Raw genomic sequence first — 21105 nt, 5'->3', positions numbered from 1 at the left:
AGCGTGATTGGATAATGGATAGATGGAAGCCCATACATTTATATACAGAACTCAGTTAAAATACTTTAATATAGCATACACTTTAGGAAAAGTACTCTAATAGAACAGTCACATCCACATTACAGATAACAGACCATTCGGATAATCGATCACTGGATAATGGAAAGGACCACTGTATTTGTGTGTATTAACAACATACATTGTTCTAGCACTCAGATCTACTCCATCAGTTTGACAACGTGTGATCAGGTCTTTCCATGTTGGGTTGTTCATTTTCTGTCTGACTGGATCAATTCTGCTGTTCAACATCTGACTAACAGTGATCACACCCTGTAAAAAACATTAACTTTAAACTACTTTATTAATTGTGTTTCATGTGGTGAAAGAAATCAGATAGGAGTGTAGCAGACATACAGTAGTAAGCATATTCCTTGTGTCACAATGAAGATTTTTTCAGAAAGGCAGGATTACCAAGCATGTCCATATGTACCAATAATTATAGAATTACCATCAAGAGAATACAGTTTGTTAATTTCAACATATACAATAGTTCAAAGACTGGCACATTCAAAGGAGGTCCAAATGATGAATCTATATAAGTCTTTTGCAGATTTTAAAATGCTACATATGACAATGCACGATGTTAAAGCAATAGGACCTCCATTATCTGAACACCTGTGTACCAGTTCATTATTTAAAAGGTGTTCAGATAGGTGAATTTGTTTGAATAAATGAAGCCCATTAATTTTATACACTATACTCTAATAGAACATACAGTTAATCTAATAGAGCAGTCATTTATGTTGTTCAGACAATCGAGGGTTTGGATAATTGGGATTTGGGGGTCTTACTGCACATATAAAAAGTTGGTTCACATATCATACAGTGTATCTTTGTAAAACCTTACGTTGTTGTCAACACATTCTGCCTAATTATATTATGAATTTTTAAAAATCAAATTACTCTGAAGCTGTAAAAATTGTTGAAATGATTGTAATATCATTGTGATGTCAATATGTCAGTAATGACATGGCTAAGTTGACAATGTATGTAAATATACCCAATACATCTTCCTAGACACTTTGTTATTTGTTAGCCACATACATGTATGTACCTGGCAAATGACTTCACTAGTAGTTGATCCTCCAGTTGCAGTCCCATTTGGACTGGTCATTACATTAGTTGGTAAAATCTTCACATAATCCAGTGGTATTCCAAGCTCTTTAGAAGTGACTTGAGCCACCTATTTTAAAGTAATATTTCAAATACACAAAATTAACAATCACCTTGGTGTTGATTCCTTGTCCAATTTCTATCCCTCCATGAGTCACAGCTACTGTACCATCACCAGCATAAATACTGATCATTACAGTGAAAAAGCCAATATCTTGCCAAATAGCACCCCATTTCAAAGGCACTACAGAAATTCCTCTTTTTCTCCAATGATTTTGCTGTAAGATAAGAGTGATGCACCGATTATGCTGGCATAATTTTGAGCATTAAGCTTACAAACAGGAAGATTTTCAAGATTTTAAAATGAAATGCACAATGTGATTACCAAATAGGTAGTAAAACTATGTACATGGTACTACTTCAAAAATGTGTTCTTAGTACTTCTACGTATTACAGAGATACTCTAATAGAGCAGTCACTTTAATACAACAGTCAGGAAGTACTCCTAATAATACAGTCAGCTCTCATGAGCATAACAGGTTTGATTTTTGAGCACTGGTTGAGTGCATAATAAACTATCTTCAATGCAAATAGCCTAGCAACTATATCTATATGCTATATATGCACCTTATTAAAATCAGCAGCTTGAGATGATCTGTTAGTAACATCAGCTGATTGGTAGAGTTCTGAAGAGCACCATATGTACATATTGTAAAACAGGATACCTCATAACTAAAACAATTTCCATTAATGGACAATTTTTAGCTATACAAATTACAGCTAAAGTGGTATAAAGTAGCCTTCTCATACACTTTCATGCAATAAACTGCATTGGGCCTTCATTAAGCAGTTTAAATCTCAAATCCGACTAAAGTTTGTTTATATATATGTTTTACAGGACGTATATGGCAATACAAACTTATATAAAATGTCTCATTACATGTGCACAGTTATTGGCCAGTATACCTAACACAAAGCCATAAATGTTACCTATAAATGCACACGTGATTTCTAACACATCCACGTATGTCACAGTTAATTTTATATAGATTGTAACACCTTGTGAAGTAAGTGTGTATGTGTGTGTGTGTGTGTGTGTGTGTGTGTGTGTGTGTGTGTGTGTGTGTGTGTGTGCATGCGTGTGTGTGTGCGTGTGTGTGTGTGTTGTATTATGTACATACGTGACCACATGTCTTTGATATTGCAGTAATTCAACGACATTCCATATGGAGTAGCCTACAGAGCAGGAGTTGCAGGGATGATAAGTAATAATCATTACCCACAATAAGTATGTACACACTTTAGTGCAAGAAGCAACAAACTATGCATGTAGTACAAAGCTTCACAAAACCTTTACATACAGTTGTCACACAGTATGTTAGATAGTAAGGATCATAGTTGGCAGTTTTCCATGAAGAAAACACCAAACAGAAGCCAGCGTCACAATACCTTTGTGATACCTTTGCAGTATTGGTTGGGTATAACTATGTCCAAAAGTACTTTAAGATTGATCCACAATGCTTCCAATGGATTTATGAATTTAATTTTTTATCTAGTGGAAGTTTATTTGATTGACTGACTAACTGACTGATGCACCTTCAGACAAGTGTAACTCAATAACAGCTAAGGCTACAGGCTAGGTTATTCACTGTTAGACCTTGCTTCAGCCAAACAGGTGACTATTGGCATACTGCAGTACATACTTGTACACATCATGGAATTACCTTTGTCCTCCTTTGTGTCTCATTTCTTTTCACCAACAGCGCAAGGTGTCAATACATGGCAATGCATTAATGACTTCATGTATTAATAAATAAAATGAAAGTTGTCCATAATTTTGTGCCATGCCTCCAACAATCCAAATAAGCAGCTTATCATTTTCTGTGTATTAAGCTGTGTAACAGGCAAAATGTCAAAATGGCTACATCGCTTAATATATTAATTGCAATCTGTATCTTATAGTACGGTACTGCTCAAACGTAACATTGCACTCGCTTGCACCGCTCGATTGCGAGTGATTAAAAAACTCACTAATTAAAGGGCATGGCACCCGTCTCCTTCACGAGTATTCATCCTGTTTTGTATGAGATGAATACTTGTGAAGGAAACGAGTGCCATGCTCTTTAATTAGTAAGCTTTTTAATCACTCGCCTCGAGTGAGTGCAACATTATGTTTGAGCGGTACCATAATAACCTCATATGTCTGGTACCATTCTATCCTTTGATACATTACTATAGAAGTTCACCAATGGTAGTTACAGTTTACAAACAAAATAAGAAAATTTCCTAATTTTCCTTACACTTGTAATAAATACATTAAGTACTGAAGGTTGTTGAAATGGGACAACATACGTATAATTGTTATGTCCTTAAAATGAGGTTAACAGCGTCATTGAGTAAACTTTATCTTGTACCGTGATTTTTAAATGGCAATGTAACAAAGTAGACTGGAAATCACTAGATGAGATTAACGATTTAGAGCTTTGATGAGAGGCATGTACCAACACATTTAAAAATCATTTCAGTACAATATTGCTTGAGTATGAACTTGTCAGTATGCAAGCACTTATGATGTGCATAGTTTGGATATACACAAATGAATACCTGTCCCTTCTCATAAAGGTTCTTTTGTTTTATAGTTTCTGATGGCATTCCCAGTGTATCTCCAATGTGCTCCATAATTGACTCAATCATAAATACAACTGGAAGACTTCCTATTATGCAGTATATTAGGAAAGCATGAACAGCAAGTTCAGCCAAACTTAATGATAATGCGTGGCATACTATATCATACTGTTATGGAAATCTGCAACAGAAAGTTAATGAGCTTTTGAAAAGTGATATTAGTAGAACAGCATTGTGCAAAAAAACCTGTCATGTAACAATACTGAAACTTTCCACACACCTTATGACATTTTGTGATATAGTGCCATCACATATTTGACCTTTGGTGACCTTTACAGCAATTGTTGTATTGAAAACTCATCCTTTTTGCCTTTTTCTCCCTGAGAGATTATTTTAAAAATTAATGGTCTTGCTTATTGTGACAACTTGGTTTTTATTTGAAGTCGATTTTGTTTCAAAGTCATATATTAGCCATGAAATTATATAGGTTACCTGCTCATTGGTAATTTAAACCTCAAGAGTAAATGAATTACAAGACTTTTGTCACTAATAAAAACTCTGGAACAGAATGGGTTATTCACTTCAAACTTAAGTCAATACCTAATGTTTTAATAGCATAAAATAATGCCTCAGAGAAATAAATACAGAAATGGTAAATTTTCAATGTAAAAAATGGATGTAAATGTCACCAAGGTTTAAATTTGCAGTGGCACTGTATCAAAAAATAAATTTCACAAGGAGTGTAATTTGTGTGGAAAGTTTCATAATTGTATCACTAAGTGCACAAAATGCCCATTTTTTTGCACTATGCTGCTCTACTAATTGAACACATTATTAGAGAAAGCAACTGGAATCTCAGTTGTGCAGTGGAACTTCATTTATCCAGATTTCATTCAACTGAATTAAAAAATGATTGCTCTATTAGAGTAGCGTATGTTCTATTAGAGTAGTCAAAATTGTATAAATTATTTATTGTTTTTAAAAGTTTCCAATACATTATTTTAAGGTAATTTTGCACACAGTTTCAGAGTTATGGACTTTTCAGTTATCTGAATACTAAGCAGTCCCTCAGAGGTTCGGATAACTGAGGTATACCACTGTAATGGATCAAGTCACCACTGGTTCTGGGATTTTTTTCTGCACTCTTCACGTTTCAGCTACATGTTTCTGACTCCCTGTATTCACAGGCTTTAAGCCTTCTCACAGGTCCTTAGTGGGATAGCATTGACAGAAACTTAAAATGAAAACTTAAAATACAGCCTGGGAATTTTTCCCTACATTCAACCTACATATGCATGCTTCAACATAACAAGGAGCCACATCAAGCAGCTTCCTGCATATTGTTTAATATTTAAGTGAAGGTTGTGTCTAAATAGAATTAATAAACAGACACATCTCCCTAATTCTCAAGCACTCTAAATCAATTTAACCACTTCTACAAAGTCTTCTTGTTAATCACTATTCAACACTGCTGAACTAGGCTAAGACGTTGTATTTCCAATTATATGCAATACAATCTTACAGTGTATACTATACTGTGAATATACACCAGCCTATTGTGCTCTTAATTTCATGTATTATGCTATGCTGTACTGCTCAATATTTTCACCTATCATGCTCATAATTATGCTCAAACTTTGCCTCAGTCTCAATGATGTACTAACACATTTGCACTTTCTGAATGGACAATATAAGACATTCTGCTCTTATAGCCTAAAATCCAAGTTGCATGTACATACATATACCTCAACGTAACTTAAAAGCTACTCATGGATAACAGGTTATAAGTTTACCACTTTACTATGTAATCATAGTTGGGACAAGTGAGCTGGCTAACAACACATTTTGTTCTGTGAAGGTAGCACAAGTTATGTATATGTAAAAATCGCATTATTATTCTGTTAATAACACATGTGTACACTGGTTTCCTGGGTTGCACAACACACTATCATGTCTCTTGATAGTGTACAAATTGGTAAGCGTGATTATAAGTACACTAAATTCTCCCCAACCTGGAGATCTGCAAGGTGTGTTAGCAGCAATGTTTGTCTTCACCAGCTTTGGAGTAACATGCCAGTTTGGAATGTGATAAGCTGCAGAGGAAAAGAGAGTATGCACATATTTAAATCATATTATCTTTAAAGTTATAAGCAATTGTGTATGCACACTAAGGGCATCAGAGTAGGTGTGACTAGTGAGGCCAGAGCCTCATCGCTTTATTGGATGAAATATAACAAACCCTTTCAAATATGATGGAATCAACACTAATACTGTACATGCATCTAACCTGTCTTTCATCCAGAACAGCGTCAGTCTTTATTAAGTGCCTTTCAAAATAATTACCAATATATTCAGCTTTGTAGCTACTTTGGAAACTTTCCTTACAGTTTGTCTCTATATTAATGAACTCAACAGCAGTGCTTTTTGGTTAGTGTCCAGTTTCATCCTTGACATTTAATACTTGTCAAATAGCTAGCTACTACGTACCTTGTACAAAATATTACAGCCCCCAAAATAATATCTCAAAAATGTAAAATTTTCTCTGGGGGAGCATGCCCCCAGACCCCTTATGCTTGCTGCCTTTGGCAGCATTAGGACTGAGCTTTACCACTTTTCACTTTTACTCTGACACCCCTGATGCACACACACACACGCACACACACACACTACACACACATACACACACCAGCACACACACACACACATTACACATACACACACCAGCACACACACACACACACGCACACACACACACACACACACACACACACACACACACACACACACACACACACCACACACACACACACATACACACACACACACACACACACACACACACTTAGCATAATTATTGTGTAATAACCAAGTAACAAATTGTATCTAATAGCAACCGCATTATATAAAACCATTTCTTGCTGGAGAATTAGCAAGAACAAAATACAGTGCTACCATCATTGGGTAGCCATACCAAACAGATTACTGACTACAACATACACTGTGGTGTGATACTTATAACTCACAGAAATCTATACAACCCTCATTATTGTATGAAGTGCAAGCATATTGCTAGAACATTACTTTAACATAGCAACATGTGCTAAGCATAGATGGTGTATGTAGTAAAACTAGAAAACATTTTTCTGTATTGAGTTTGCTCTATTGTAGCCACCGAGAAAATAAAACAGATATCTAATTTTAATCTTTAAATGTCTGTTCTTCTTCTCCATGTTGGTATCTACCTCACAACATTCTGAGGATCCACAAAACTTGTAGATAGAATTGCAGAAATTTAATAGCCATCTACTGGCACGGGGAATTCTCAACAAAAGGTTAATATCACTAGTTTATATACAACAAAGCCATACATCAAAGAATGTACAGAGCAAGTATGTAGTGATGTGCAATACATATTGGTATATCGGAATATCACAATACTCTGGTTGTATCGCGGTACTGATATCTAATCCAAAACAGCCAAGCTGTAAAAAAAGTGTGCGGCCCTCAAAAAGGCTATGGTGAAAAAAGATGTGAAATCCAAGGTGGCAGCCAAGAAATGGGTGTGATGGTAGGTTAATGGTAAAAATTTTAATAATGACAATTCAGGTGAATTTTGGTGCCGCTTGGTCAATTGGCACAAAATTCACCTGAATTGTCGTTATTAAAATTTTTACCATTAACCTACCATCGCAGCCATTTCTTGGCCGCCACCTTGGATTTCACATCTTTTTTCACCATAGCCTTTTTGAGGGCCGCACACTTTTTTTACAGCTTGGCTGTTTTGGATTAGATTTCACTTCTTTTTGTATTTGTATACCCCAAAGCCGGCCTATGGCCTGCTTTTGGACTTTTTTTAACCTATCTTTTTTTCTTTACCACAGGAGAAGAAAAGATGAAGCAGATGTACCTTAAATATTTCTGATTTTATCAGTTAATGTACAAATTATATATATAATACATATATTTATTACAGAACTGTCCATGGCGGTTTCTTTGTAACTGAACACTCTTCAAGGTAACTTCTTCTAGCTAATCTCTCTACAGGGTGATTTGTTTGTAGCTGAACTATCAACAAGGTAACTTCTTCTAGCTGTTCTCTCTACAGGGTGATTTATTTGTAGCTGAATTCTGTACAGGTGATTTTTTGCTGCTGAGCTCTTTACAGAATGGTTTCTTTGTAGCTGAACTCTCTACAAGGTAACTTCTTCTAACTGATCTCTCTACAGGGAGATTTGTTTGTAGCTGAACTCTCTACAGGTGATTTGTTTGCAGCTGAACTATCTAGATGATAGTTTCTTTGTAGCTGAACTCTCTACAAGGTAATTTCTTCTAGCTGAACTCTCTACATGGTGGTTTCTTTGTAGCTGAACTCTCTACAAGATAACTTCTTCTAACTGATCTTTCTACAGGGCAATTTGTTTGTGACAGAATTTTCTACAGGGTGATTTCTTTGCAGCTGAACTCTCTACATGGTGGTTTCTTTGTACTGTAGCTGAACTCTCTACAAGGTAATTTCTTCCAGCTGATCTCTCTACAGGGTGATTTGTTTGTAACTGAATTCTATACAGGCGATTTGTTTGCAGCTGAGCACTTTACAGAATGGTTTCTTTGTAGCTGAACTCTCTACAAGGTAACTTCTTCTAACTGAACTCTCTACAGGGAGATTTGTTTGCAGCTGAACTCTCTTCATGATGGTTTCTTTGTAGCTGAACTCTCTACAAGGTAACTTCTTCTAGCTGAACTCCCTACATGGTGGTTTCTTTGTAGCTGAACTCTCTACAGGTGATTTGTTTGCAGCTGAACTCTCCACATGATGGTTTCTTTAAATTTGTAGCTGAACTCTGTACAAGGTAACTTCTTCTAGCTGATCTCTCTACAGGGTGATTTGTTTGTAACTGAATTCTGTACAGGTGATTTGTTTGCAGCTGAGCTCTTTACAGAATGGTTTCTTTGTAGCTGAACTCTCTACAAGGTAACTTCTTCTAACTGAACTCTCTACAGGGAGATTTGTTTGCAGCTGAACTCTCTTCATGATGGTTTCTTTGTAGCTGAACTCTCTACAAGGTAACTTCTTCTAGCTGAACTCCCTACATGGTGGTTTCTTTGTAGCTGAACTCTCTACAAGGTGACTTCTTCTAGCTGATCTTTCTACAGGGTGATTTGTTTGTAGCTGAATTCTGTACAGGTGATTTGTTTGCAGCTGAGCTCTTTACAGAATGGTTTCTTTGTAGCTGAACTCTCTACAAGGTAGCTTCTTCTAGCTGATGTCTCTACAGGGTCACTAGTTTGTAGCTGAACTTTCTACATGGTGGTTTCTTTGTAACTGAACTCTCTACAAGGTAACTTCTTCTAGCTGATCTTTCTACAGGGTGATTTGTTTGTGGCTGAACTCTCTACAAGGAAACTTCTTCTAGCTGATCTCTCTACAGGGAGATTGGTTTGTAGCTGAACTCTCTACAGGTGATTTGTTTGCAGCTGAACTCTCCACATGATGGTTACTTTGTAGCTGAACTCTCTACAAGGTAACTTCTTCTAGCTGATCTCTCTACAGGGTGATTTGTTTGTAGCTGAACTATCAACAAGGTAACTTCTTCTAGCTGATCTCTCTACAGGGTGATTTGTTTGTAGCTGAATTCTGTACAGGTGATTTGTTTGCAGCTGAGCTCTTTACAGAATGGTTTCTATGTAGCTGAACTCTTTACAAGGTAACTTCTTCTAGCTGATGTCTCTACAGGGTCACTAGTTTGTAAATGAATTCTCTACATGGTGGTTTCTTTGTAACTGAACTCTCTACAAGGTAACTTCTTCCAGCTGATCTTTCTATAGGGTGATTTGTTTGTAGTGGCATTCTGTACAGGTAATTTTTTTGCAGCTGAGCTCTTTACAGAATGGTTTCTTTGTAGCTGAACTCTTTACAAGGTAACTTCTTCTAGCTGATGTCTCTACAGGGTCACTAGTTTGTAAACGAATTCTCTACATGGCGGTTTCTTTGTAACTGAACTCTCTACAAGGAAACTTCTCCTAGCTGATCTCTCTACAGGGAGATTTGTTTGTAGCTGAACTCTCTACAGGTGATTTGTTTGCAGCTGAACTCTCTACATGATGGTTTCTTTGTAGCTGAACTCTCTACAAGGTAACAACTTCTTCTAGCTGATCTCTCTACAGGGCGATTTGTTTGTAGCTGAACTCTCTACATTGTGGTTTCTTTGTAGCTGAACTCTACAAGGTGATTTCTTCTAGCTGAATTATCTCTTTCTATAGTTGCATGAATTCCCTACAAGGTATAACTTCTTCTAGCTGATCTCTCTACAGGGTGAATTGTTTGTGGCTGATCTCTCTACTGGGTGACTTGTTTGTAGCTGATCTCTATACAGGTTACTTGTTTCTAGCTGATCTCTTGAATTCTCTTCAGGTGACTGCTCTATTAGGATGACTGCTCTATTAGGATGACTGCTCTATTAGAGTATCTCGATCTCGCACTTGCTGCACCAAGTTGGATTTCGTGTTATAACTCCGTGGCTTTAAGTCTGATTCTTCTACACCATTGACGAACCTTTCTAAGATGATAACTCCATCTGTACAGCGATTTTCAAAGCATTACCCCAAGCGGTTTATCTGGTAGGCGTGGCAAGCAGTCGTTTTTTATTAGCTAATCTCGATTGCATAATTGTTACACACTGTTTGTTTGTTTGTTGACTGTATCTTCCTGGTTTTTAGCTCAATTTCTTTCAAACCACAAAAGGTTTGAGGTTCAATAGTTAACCTATTCACCCACCGATTTTCAGCTTCTTCCCATACGCGGTTTACCCTGTAGGCGTGACAACATATTGGTGTTATTTTTCGTGAATAATCGCTCATAACTCTTTGCCTGTTTATTGCATTCCAGCCAAAGTTGGTACAGAGATGCGCTTTTATACCCCCCTTCTGTGTGCCAAATTTCAAGGCGATCGGATATGGAGTTCGTGTTTTATAGCAGTTTTGTAAGTGTGCGAAAAGAGGAAGAAAAATAAGAAGGAAAAAAAAAACGAAGAAACTAAGCCAATTTTTGAAGTCGCATATCTCGGGAACGTTTGAAGCGATTTCGCTCAAATTTGGAATGTGGAGTACTGAAGTTGGTGGGAGTGTCCACAGCAAAAATCGTCTTGTTTCATCAAAGCAGCACAGAGCTACGGAGGTGCGAAAATTGCGTTTTCTTTCTTCCTGTCAATATACTCACGGGTGTTACGCGCCGGCTTCTTGGGCCGCACGACACACTACCGTGTGTCTTGATCATGCCTGTGTATCAATACGTATTTTGATTGTGAATGTGAAAATGGTGTAGCTGGGTTGCTTACCACTTCCTGAACTCTTTTAAAATTTGTTATATAACAGTGCAATGGGGTATTGCTGTTATGTAGCTATGAAATTTTATTATCAGCTCCTGCATCTAATTGAAAGATGCACATGTATCATATCATATCGGTGACTACACAGCTATTAGATACAGATACACTCTTTCAGGTGTATCACACATCACTACAAGTATGGTATATAGTTATTGCTCTGTTAATATCTACATTAATTTCCATTAAGGTGTTGATATGAGCTCAAAGATGATGTTCACAATGAGCAGCATATGAAACCAGCTTCATTACAGAAGTCTGAAACCATAGTGGGATGTAAGCCAATTAAATGTATTGCAGTAGTCATATAAAATATTTGGTTACTTGTGCTTGACTTCACCTCAAATTTGTGTCAATTAATGTATTGTACTCTATTACTATATTTAACAACTACAACTATACGTGTTAGTTTAAAATTATCCATCGATCTAGCAAACTGATAGTGTAGGGCAGAAAAACCCCAATACTTCATGATCTCTACTATACAGCACTGTTGTGCTGTATAACAGTTGCTTGAATCCTGTCTATTTTAACATCCAGTATACAGTTATGTTAGAACAAAAAGAAAATTACCAGCAATGTTGCTGATACTGTCATAGGATGAAAAGGTATGCACATACATACATGTGATTAAATGTATTGTCATACCATTGTCCACAAACATCATGCCAAGAGTAATTGCCTGGCCATTGCTGTAGCATCCGGAGTTACCATAAATGTTCATGACAACACCATTAATTGTACCATCACCACTAAACCCAGCCTGTAATCATGAACAAAAAATGGCATTCACACAACATAACAGTAGAATGATTTGTACACCTGGTAAGTTGCATAGTATGGGAATCTCTTTCCCACCATTTTCATATTGGAGTCAATGTCCATGTGAATTTTGACTGGTCTAATAATATGTACACAATACATGGCATGAAACTAAGTATCTTATTACCGTCTAGTGTGGTGAGCTGCCAGGGCAGCTGCTGCTGCTATTTGGTGACTGCGAGAAATTTTACCTCCAAATCCACCACCTACTCTCTTCACAGAAACATTCACACTAAATAACAAGAAATGAGACCAGCATAGTACATGGAACCATGATAATCCACTGCTTGGATGCAATCCAAGAATTAATACCACAATAAATTGAGCTACGGCTATCAAACTTTGATTAATATGAACACTTCAATAGTTTGGCAACAAAAGAAAATCAATTTTAATGTATAGTAGGAGCAGCCAATATATGGATTAGATATTCGTTATGCTATCTTACCTACTCCCATATGGACATAGACTTTACTTATTACATTCTGACAGACACATTGTGATGTGCATTAAAAAAAAGACTACCTGTGCTATATTTACTGCTTGTACAGTGATATATCGCAAGTTAACATCTTGCATACGTACTTGTTATTTTGTATTCCCAAAACATCAGATACTGCCACTTGACAAGCATCAGGCCACTGGGTGGAACTGTACACTGTGTAGCTGTCATCTTCAGGTATACACAAGCTGGTCTGTAAAATGGACATCATTGCGATGTGGAGATAGAGAAATTACTGGATTATGAACATGTAGCTACTGTTGTGAAATTGTTGGATAGAAGTGAGAATAGTAGGTGCACCACACATTTCACTGCCTTATTATATTTACTAACACTGATATGTATTATATAAGGTTAAGAATAGATCTCCATGTGCATGGTAGTGAATGGTATTCAGGAGCATAGGGAAGAGGGTTTCCAAGGGTTTGAGGAATTCCCCACTAAAATTTAGATTACTAGGTTTCAGCTATCACACCAAGTTTGCATGGCAACACAAGAGTGGATGAGCATGCAGTACAGCAAAAACAATTAATAGTACTATAAAATTTACATTCAACCATTAGGGAAGGATCTACAGAGGAGACATGTACCCTTTATTTTAAAAGATTGAGATACTCTAATAGAGTAGTCACATATACTCTAACAATTCATCCGTGATGTACTCTAATAGAGCATTCATACAACTATCCAATTATTATTAACGTGATAAGGAACTTTAATGTGGAAGAGATGTAACGTGCTGGTTTTGAGGAAGGAGTATTTGGCTATGTAGCATTATAAATGTAGATTATGTAAAACTGAGTATGAGCTTCTACAATAGATTTTTAGTCATGCATGGGAATAGATGGACCAATTGAATTTATATCATGCACTTGGGTATACAAAACACATCCTCAACACACTTAAATAATGCTTTGATTGTTCACAAGTTTATTACTGGATTCATGTTTGTATGTGTATACATAGCTGTGCCCCACCCACTAGGGGGTTGTAAAAAAATAATGATTAGCTGTCACATTTTTTCATCCATAAAATATAGCAATCTGTTGAGTTTTGACCATTAAAATATTCAAGATCTGATATTGGCTGGGGGCTATACCCCAGACACCTGCTGCTGGTAACTGTTGAAACCCCCCCCCCCCCTCCTTTGCTACACCCCTGGTATTAGATAAAATTAATGCTAAACAATTTAATAATTAAAAGCTTTCACTAAAATAGTTTGAGTACTACATGTAACTGCAATAATATTAGTTTGAGCATTGGAATGAGATTGATTATGATCTGTTCTATGTACAAATTTTGTAGTGTAGGGATGTCATTAGTAAAAGCAGTTGTAATGTGGGCTAATTACATGCATGAATGATTACAGCAAAGACTGCATACATATACACACAGTTGTACTGCAACAATACGCTGCTACACTCAATTACACACACATGATACCTAACAACATACTTGTGTCTCCATATGGAAGTGATATTGTGTCCCACATGATATGTTACCACTTATGGTATGAGCTGAGTTTGATATAGCACCTGACAGAGGTATGCACGGAATACGTGACTATACATGATCATTATTTTAAATTAGGAATTTCACAAGCTAGTAGGGATTAAGAAGTGTTTACTATACAAGGGGGATCATCACCTGAACTGCAAATTTAATTTCTACTGTAGCCCAATATAATTAACAACAAACAAAGTAGTGATTAAATTTGCACTTCAGGTGACCCCCGTTGTTTAATTGTAAGTAATATGCGGATTGGTGTGGCAGCACCTCGGGTGGTGTGCACTCAGCATATTCGAGCAGTGCACACCCCTAGGGTGTAACCACCACTTACCATGTATTTAATATGTGTGCATACAAAATAGACATGACTATATAATATTTTCCTAGCTATACACACCACCGTTCCACCGCACCTAGCTCTATTTCCTACTTTTTCCCTAGTTCTAACCACAATAACATTTCCACAAAGCCATAAAGTGTACGCAACAGCACCAAACACAAAAAACATTTATACAGATATCTATACACAAGTACCTTGGGGAAAGGGCAACTGAGACTATGAAGCAAATAGTTATGTCTTCTAATTAGTACAAAATTGCAGCAATGCACCATATATGCATAACAACACGTGATAGCAGCAACCAATGAATTTAATATAAGGTTAAATTTAGTGTAATTGATTTGGTTTGGCCATGCACAGATAATTAGCACTTTATCCACCCAAATTCTTCCCAAACTTCCTCAATTCCCTATCACCCCATTTTAGCAACACTATACCATATTGCAAACACATGGAAGGGAAAAATGCATATATCCAATGGGAAAATACCTATAAATGTTTCTGTCCGCGAACAAGCCATGTACTATGGCATGATCTCGTAATCTTAAACCTGTCAAGCCAGTTTGTTATGCAATGAATCATTATGATGTCATCACGTCTCACATATCCTACAAGATTGGTTAATGTTTTACCTGCATTGATTTCAGTTCAAGGTGCTAGCACTGGGCTACTTTACTAATGTGCAATGCCACTCTAATGGACCTTGCAGTCATCTCATGGATTCTGCGTTGCTGAATTTAATTTATATAATTACTTTACTTGAAAGGCTAGTTTATCACTAAAGGATGCTGGCATCACTTACTGTGGTATGGTACGTAGGTTTGCAATGTATTCTACGTCCACACCAAGGCATGTTAAAATTGCGTTGCAATAAATTACATTGATCCTACTACTGGCTACTAGCCTGTAAAATTCCTAAATTTCCCTCACATTTAGTTTATTACACATTCCTCATTAGTCAACTTCTATAACGCCACATCAAAAAAAAAAAAGAAGAATAGTGGAACCAGATGGACGAAGAAAAACATGCACTATTATAACAAGCAATGCAGTCATATCACATAGTTACACAGCCCTACACAAGAACGATGTGTTAAACTAGCTTACTGCTTATTTTGACTACTGGAGGCATGGTTCAAAAATGATGGATCATATTTATCATGAAGCTATGAGTGCACTAATACAAATTGACTCATTGCACTGGCAGTGAAAAGAAATGGGAGAGAAAGGATAAAAAAGGTACTGATGAACATACTGTAGTATGCCAAAAGAATCCTGGCCAGGCTAAAGTGATGTCGAACAGTGAAATTTTGCAGCAATTTATTGGATTGAACTTTTGGGCTTGGGCCTTGGGGTTATACTTCACCAATACACCATGGTGCCATGAAGGTATAATGTTGTTAAGTTGGTTTCTGAGTATATTAGCACAATCAGTAGATGCTTGTCTTATTTTAATAAGGGGCTTAACACACCTTTTGCATCTCCTACAGTAAGAATTTGTGCTTCTCCAGGGAAGTCATAGAAAGAGTTGTTCTGAATGGCATCAGCTACAGTCAGTATTGGTTTACCCTTAGATGTGTACTGGATCTTCACCATTTTAGCTGCTCGATCAGCATTAGCCTGAGTGTCTATACAGATAGTAATTCATATTATTCATATCCACACTTGTATATATTTCTCACCAGCCACAATAATACCAACTGGTTGACCAGCATAGGCTACCTCATCAACAACAAATAACTGTAAAGAACACATGACACATTTTACAATTTCAACAAGACAAAATAACATGTAATACAACAATGAGCTAACAATAATGCAATTGGTCAGAAATTGAAACAAATTAACATCATTACTGTAACATTCACACAATATATTTAATACATCATGATACAGCATGGGTGCCACCTGGTTATAAGTAACAATATAGCTATATACTATTTTGCCAATAGAATTAAGGGTGCATGTATGATATGCTTGTATAACATTGTAAGTGCCAGTTAGGCATACACATGCAGTGTACCATGTTAATAAAAACTATCTACTTGGTGCATGCTCCATAATCAGCCTTAGGATGGTGGTGAGGTTTGGATCTGACTTCTTAGAATTCTTTTACGCATTAAGTACACAATTTACCACTGTAAATAATGTTAACAGACAAGTAAATCTGGTATAATTTGGCATCGAATCCCAGTTAATAGAACTGGAACCCACAACTGTTAATACCCAGCACCATTGCACATGCAAATGACGATCACACAATCTCTACTTGTGTTAGAATGGGTGCTATTCGGAATTGCTCATACTGAATCCGGTCATAAAGATTTAAGCCGTCAAAAACATGCTAAGCAAAGTCACCCACCCACCCTTGACTAATCACTGGCATGTACCCAATTCAATCATGCATGCTTCACATTTTGGGCAACCCCGGGCATGGCACAGCTAGGCTGCTTGATATGACTAAATACCAGCTATAGCAATAGAAATACAACAGCTAACTGCAGATGCAGGTGCATTTAGCACCTAGCATCTGACAATGTCCTGGGCTGCCCCATTTAGCCCCACACTATGCTGCATAGCTCTAATGTATGCCATGTAGTGGAAGTGCATGCAGGTCAAGAGATTGACATGTGTTTGTGTGTGTGTGTGTGTGTATGTATGTGCAATTAGTTTTCATTCTTACAAGTTCATGTTGAAATTGTGCATAAAGCAATGGTGGTCCATAAAACGAATTCTTTCCTGGAATATCTTTAGCTGAGAAGAACTGCATTACTCCTGGAATTTGCTAAAGAAATAACCCATACAACACCATATGTAATATACATGAAAGCTTTTACCAGTGCCTCTGTTGCATCAACACTCTTTATTGTAGCATTTCCCTAAAACAGTTCACCTCATAACACTTCACACATTACAATACACATACCATTGTTGCTAATACAAAAGCAGCTGATAGTTGATCAGGTTGGATCATATCACTAACATATTGTGCCTCTCCTGATGCCTACAACATAATCCTCATCATAACTTACCACACACCAACATACACACTTGTAGTTTAGCAGTCAACTTGGTCATTGGCTCAGTCACAGGATACTCTGACTTGACAGTGTCATAAGACTGGTAGGACTGAGACACTGGCCTCACATATGGAACAGCAGCTGATTTCACCTTATCACTGATGTGACCAGGAATACTGGCCAGATAAAACTGTAGAAAAATTCCATATATGAATACTGAAATAAAGTTTTGATTTGGTAGTATTGATCTGGTTAAAACATCAACTGGAAATATTTTTATTTAATGAAATTCTAGGTATACTGACTAACCGATGTCTTCAAACAAGTGTACCTCAACTATTAGCCATGCATTTCTATTCCTCTGGCTGGAGTGTGCACTTTCATATACAATACATGCATCCTATAATTGCCTTTGTCTTTATTTGTGTCTGATGTTTTTGTTGCGCTAAGGTGTTGATTTGTTTGTAGCAAGTACTTATATGTAAATAGATTAAAGCTCCAGCAGGAAACTTTAGAGAGGATCTGTGGAAATGGAAGGTATCATTTGCACTAATACAAATGAAATCATGAGTGCAAAACCATGACTTGTATAATAGTGATATACTTTCTCGGCTTAGGGCATGCTCAACAAAAGAATCATCCAAGGTTTTGGCACTGATTTGCCTCATACTAGACGAATGACTCAGCATAAATACAAAAATTGTTGATCTCTGATATCTAGTTGAAAACTTGTTGTATATCCCAGAGCTGAGTTGTTAAGCTAGTAAATTGTGATGAGAATTGTGAAACTGATGATACGCATAAAACTTTAATACGTACTCTTACTGTTATGTTTAAGGCATGTATTCTTACTTTCTTGGCCACACAACTCATCTTAATACCATAAGTTAGTCTTAATTCATAATCACTGGTTCAACAGTAACAAAGTAAGCATATACATACATCTACAAACATCTACATTGGAAACACATGTACCTTATAGAACAGGCCATAAGAAAGGTTCAGCCGATAAGCTTCACTACTTTCAGGTGGTACTGTTGTAGCTACTAACTCTTCCTGAAGTACCTTAAGTGCTCCTGTAAAGAATGTACAACAATCATATATGTACAGTATAGAGTAGTACCTTGCAAAGTGGCAGAGTTAGTTAGAGATTTTCCAACCATGAAAGCTTCAGTCTTCGTAGCATGAACCTACAAACCATCCAACAATATACAGACTACTAGTACACAGTATAGTGAGACATGTACACTATCTCAAATGTACACTGTCACACTTACAGCATGAGCTTGTAGTCCACCAAACACAATAGAGGGAGAACCTTGTACTTTATGTGTACTGGAGTCAACTGACCAACTGAAACCAGCATTGACATAGGCATGAGCATTCTAATAGAAATGATCACAGGTAACAATGGTGTAATAACAACTCCATACCCACCTGGTGTCTAGGCATCACTTTGAAGGTCCTCATTACAGTGTTAGAAGTAGAGAATGGTATGACCAGTGAAGTGATCACCTGTACAATATCCACTATCATCACATTGCAGTGTACAACACTAACCTTGTTCTTCATGTCCAACTGGAGGAAATCAGTTAGTGAGTGAGATGCACTCTGTGACGATGATGCTATAAGCACACATCATGTAAATTCAAATGCTAACTATTGCACATGCACCGTTTCTAGCCCACTATCCACCACTGATGTACAATCCCAATTGCAAATTACATATTATGTGACACCCACTGAGAAAGTGTCTCACACAAAACACACAAATACTTAAAAACACAAGTGTGTATACATGTATGCATTCATATGGTTAAAAATCATGCTACATATTATGCTGATGCTACTAAATTTTAATACAGAACTATACCATGACTACAATTATGGGCAAACCTTACCAACAGTGACAGTAGCACCAGCAGCTTCCATAATGGTGAAAACATCTGAAGGAAAATTTTGATGATCATGAGTTAACATCAAGTTACCAGCCCAGGATCCAATCTGATGTAGTCTCAATATGATAACATGTGAGACAGTACATTAATGTACTAACATTTCTGACTGCTACATTGGCAATTTTCTTCAGATGGTCAGCCAGGTATGGGAAAGAGTTAGGAGATGAGTCTTTGTGTGACTCCAGTGTAGCAATAAGTGTATTGAGTGAAACAGTAGCACCAACAGATAATACTTTATCATCACCCTGTAGAACAGTACAGTATGTTAATAACCACAAAATGTATAGTTATATTGTATAACTTTGTGAGTAAAGTGTGCGTGAAAATCTGGTCTTCAGTTATTACTGCCTAAGAATCATTTTCTGACCAGACACAATTTGAGCACATAAATCATCTTACGGTATTTTTTGTGGGAAGGTAAAAATCTTCATGATCCCTAGTATAGAGTACTATCATACTAAATGATACAGTAGAGGTTAAAGTGATGTCATAGCACAAAACTAACAGGATGCAATGAGTGATACCAGAGGAGAGATGCTGTGATAAAGGAATAGTGTACAGTATGTACTAGACAAGATACGAAGTTTTGCATGAGCCATATGGCTAAAGCAACCTGGTAATTACTGTACAAGCTTCCAGGTCCAATGCTTATCTGAGTGGTACACAGATACCCAGTGAACCAGCATTGGGTGGCAACAGTAGTACATTATACAGCTGCTGGGGGATAAGCATTGCATTTTTTTTTGTTTATTTTATATTAGCAGCACTGTATACAACAGATAGCAGATTAGCTTTGAATAGCACTCATGACTGACTGAGTCATATATACTCATTCATGAATCATGGGTGCGCAGAGTCTGGTCATGCCTTGCACTTGGTAGTGTTGTGTACTCTGTGAACATCATGAAATGCCCACTGTTAGATGTCAATGCTATGTCTTTATTATTTTGTGTGCTTAGTAGTTCCATTTACTGTGTTGGCTATTGAAATTATTTGATCATTGGCTGAAATTAACAAGAGACAAAAGTTAATTTCATATACCATAACTTGAATATTAAACACTTTCTAACAGCCGCCAATGAAGCTTTTACTATTAATTACTGTGTATACAGAGTATTACAGACCAGTACGTATAAAACACAATACACCAACTAACCCTAATACTGGCTAAACTACTGATTGTCTTCAAGTCAACAATCACATCTGGTAGTGGTTCATTCTTAAACACACCTACAAGATGACATGATCAAACACAACTACATTATTGCTATTCATTCACCTCTTCCAGTATCACCAGTGATCAGTTTAATGTTTTTATCAGGATACTGGCTGAACACAGTAAAGATGTCTACCACTTCATTTGGTCTAAACCACAATGTTGATGATACTTGTCCTGCACTGATACACAACTTGGGACATGATGAACCACACTTCTTAACAGCCAAGTCCTAAACAACAGTAATGATTCATACACAATGTATTCACTATACTGCACACACAGACATATTCATAAAAACGTGTTACTCACTACAAGTATTGTAAATGTAACCAGATGAACAAAAACTGGCCATTTTCTCAAAATTCAATTCTTTTGCTATTGAATAAACTGGGTGTACATGCTACATATTTTTTTGTGGTAAAGCTAAGCTCAGACCAGTAATCCCTATATAGCATAGGATTTGCCTGTTCATGTTTGTGCAGCAAAAGAGGCCTGAGTTATGGGTGTTTATTTATGATATAGAAATAGAGTTTATTGGCATCATTCATTTATTGA

The 21105-nt window shown here is 36.8% G+C and overlaps 1 protein-coding gene across 2 annotated transcripts in view; it reads right to left on the bottom strand.

Moving 5' to 3' along the window:
- Positions 1-21105, bottom strand: part of LOC136237220 (uncharacterized) — a 351388-nt gene that overhangs the window by 14581 nt on the left and 315702 nt on the right. For both annotated transcript variants that reach the window (XM_066027544.1, XM_066027543.1), the window contains exons 6-32: positions 20611-20779; positions 20488-20561; positions 19430-19576; positions 19275-19377; positions 18934-18998; positions 18811-18888; positions 18651-18758; positions 18497-18563; positions 18349-18449; positions 17405-17563; positions 17280-17357; positions 17191-17232; positions 17037-17138; positions 16036-16093; positions 15826-15981; positions 13960-14039; positions 12588-12697; positions 12130-12234; positions 12003-12081; positions 11829-11943; positions 5811-5891; positions 3778-3887; positions 2355-2409; positions 1801-1859; positions 1287-1451; positions 1115-1243; positions 200-330 (exon numbers count right to left, since the gene is read on the bottom strand). In XM_066027544.1, coding sequence (XP_065883616.1) covers positions 200-330; positions 1115-1243; positions 1287-1451; positions 1801-1859; positions 2355-2409; positions 3778-3887; positions 5811-5891; positions 11829-11943; positions 12003-12081; positions 12130-12234; positions 12588-12697; positions 13960-14039; positions 15826-15981; positions 16036-16093; positions 17037-17138; positions 17191-17232; positions 17280-17357; positions 17405-17563; positions 18349-18449; positions 18497-18563; positions 18651-18758; positions 18811-18888; positions 18934-18998; positions 19275-19377; positions 19430-19576; positions 20488-20561; positions 20611-20779 — 2726 coding nt within the window. The remainder of the gene's footprint in view (positions 1-199; positions 331-1114; positions 1244-1286; positions 1452-1800; positions 1860-2354; positions 2410-3777; positions 3888-5810; positions 5892-11828; positions 11944-12002; positions 12082-12129; positions 12235-12587; positions 12698-13959; positions 14040-15825; positions 15982-16035; positions 16094-17036; positions 17139-17190; positions 17233-17279; positions 17358-17404; positions 17564-18348; positions 18450-18496; positions 18564-18650; positions 18759-18810; positions 18889-18933; positions 18999-19274; positions 19378-19429; positions 19577-20487; positions 20562-20610; positions 20780-21105) is intronic.

Source organism: Dysidea avara, chromosome 10 (assembly GCF_963678975.1).
Source record: "Dysidea avara chromosome 10, odDysAvar1.4, whole genome shotgun sequence".
Lineage (NCBI taxonomy): Eukaryota > Metazoa > Porifera > Demospongiae > Dictyoceratida > Dysideidae > Dysidea > Dysidea avara.
The sequence above is the reverse complement of the archived record's forward strand: the minus strand, read 5'-3'. Positions and strand labels throughout refer to the sequence as shown.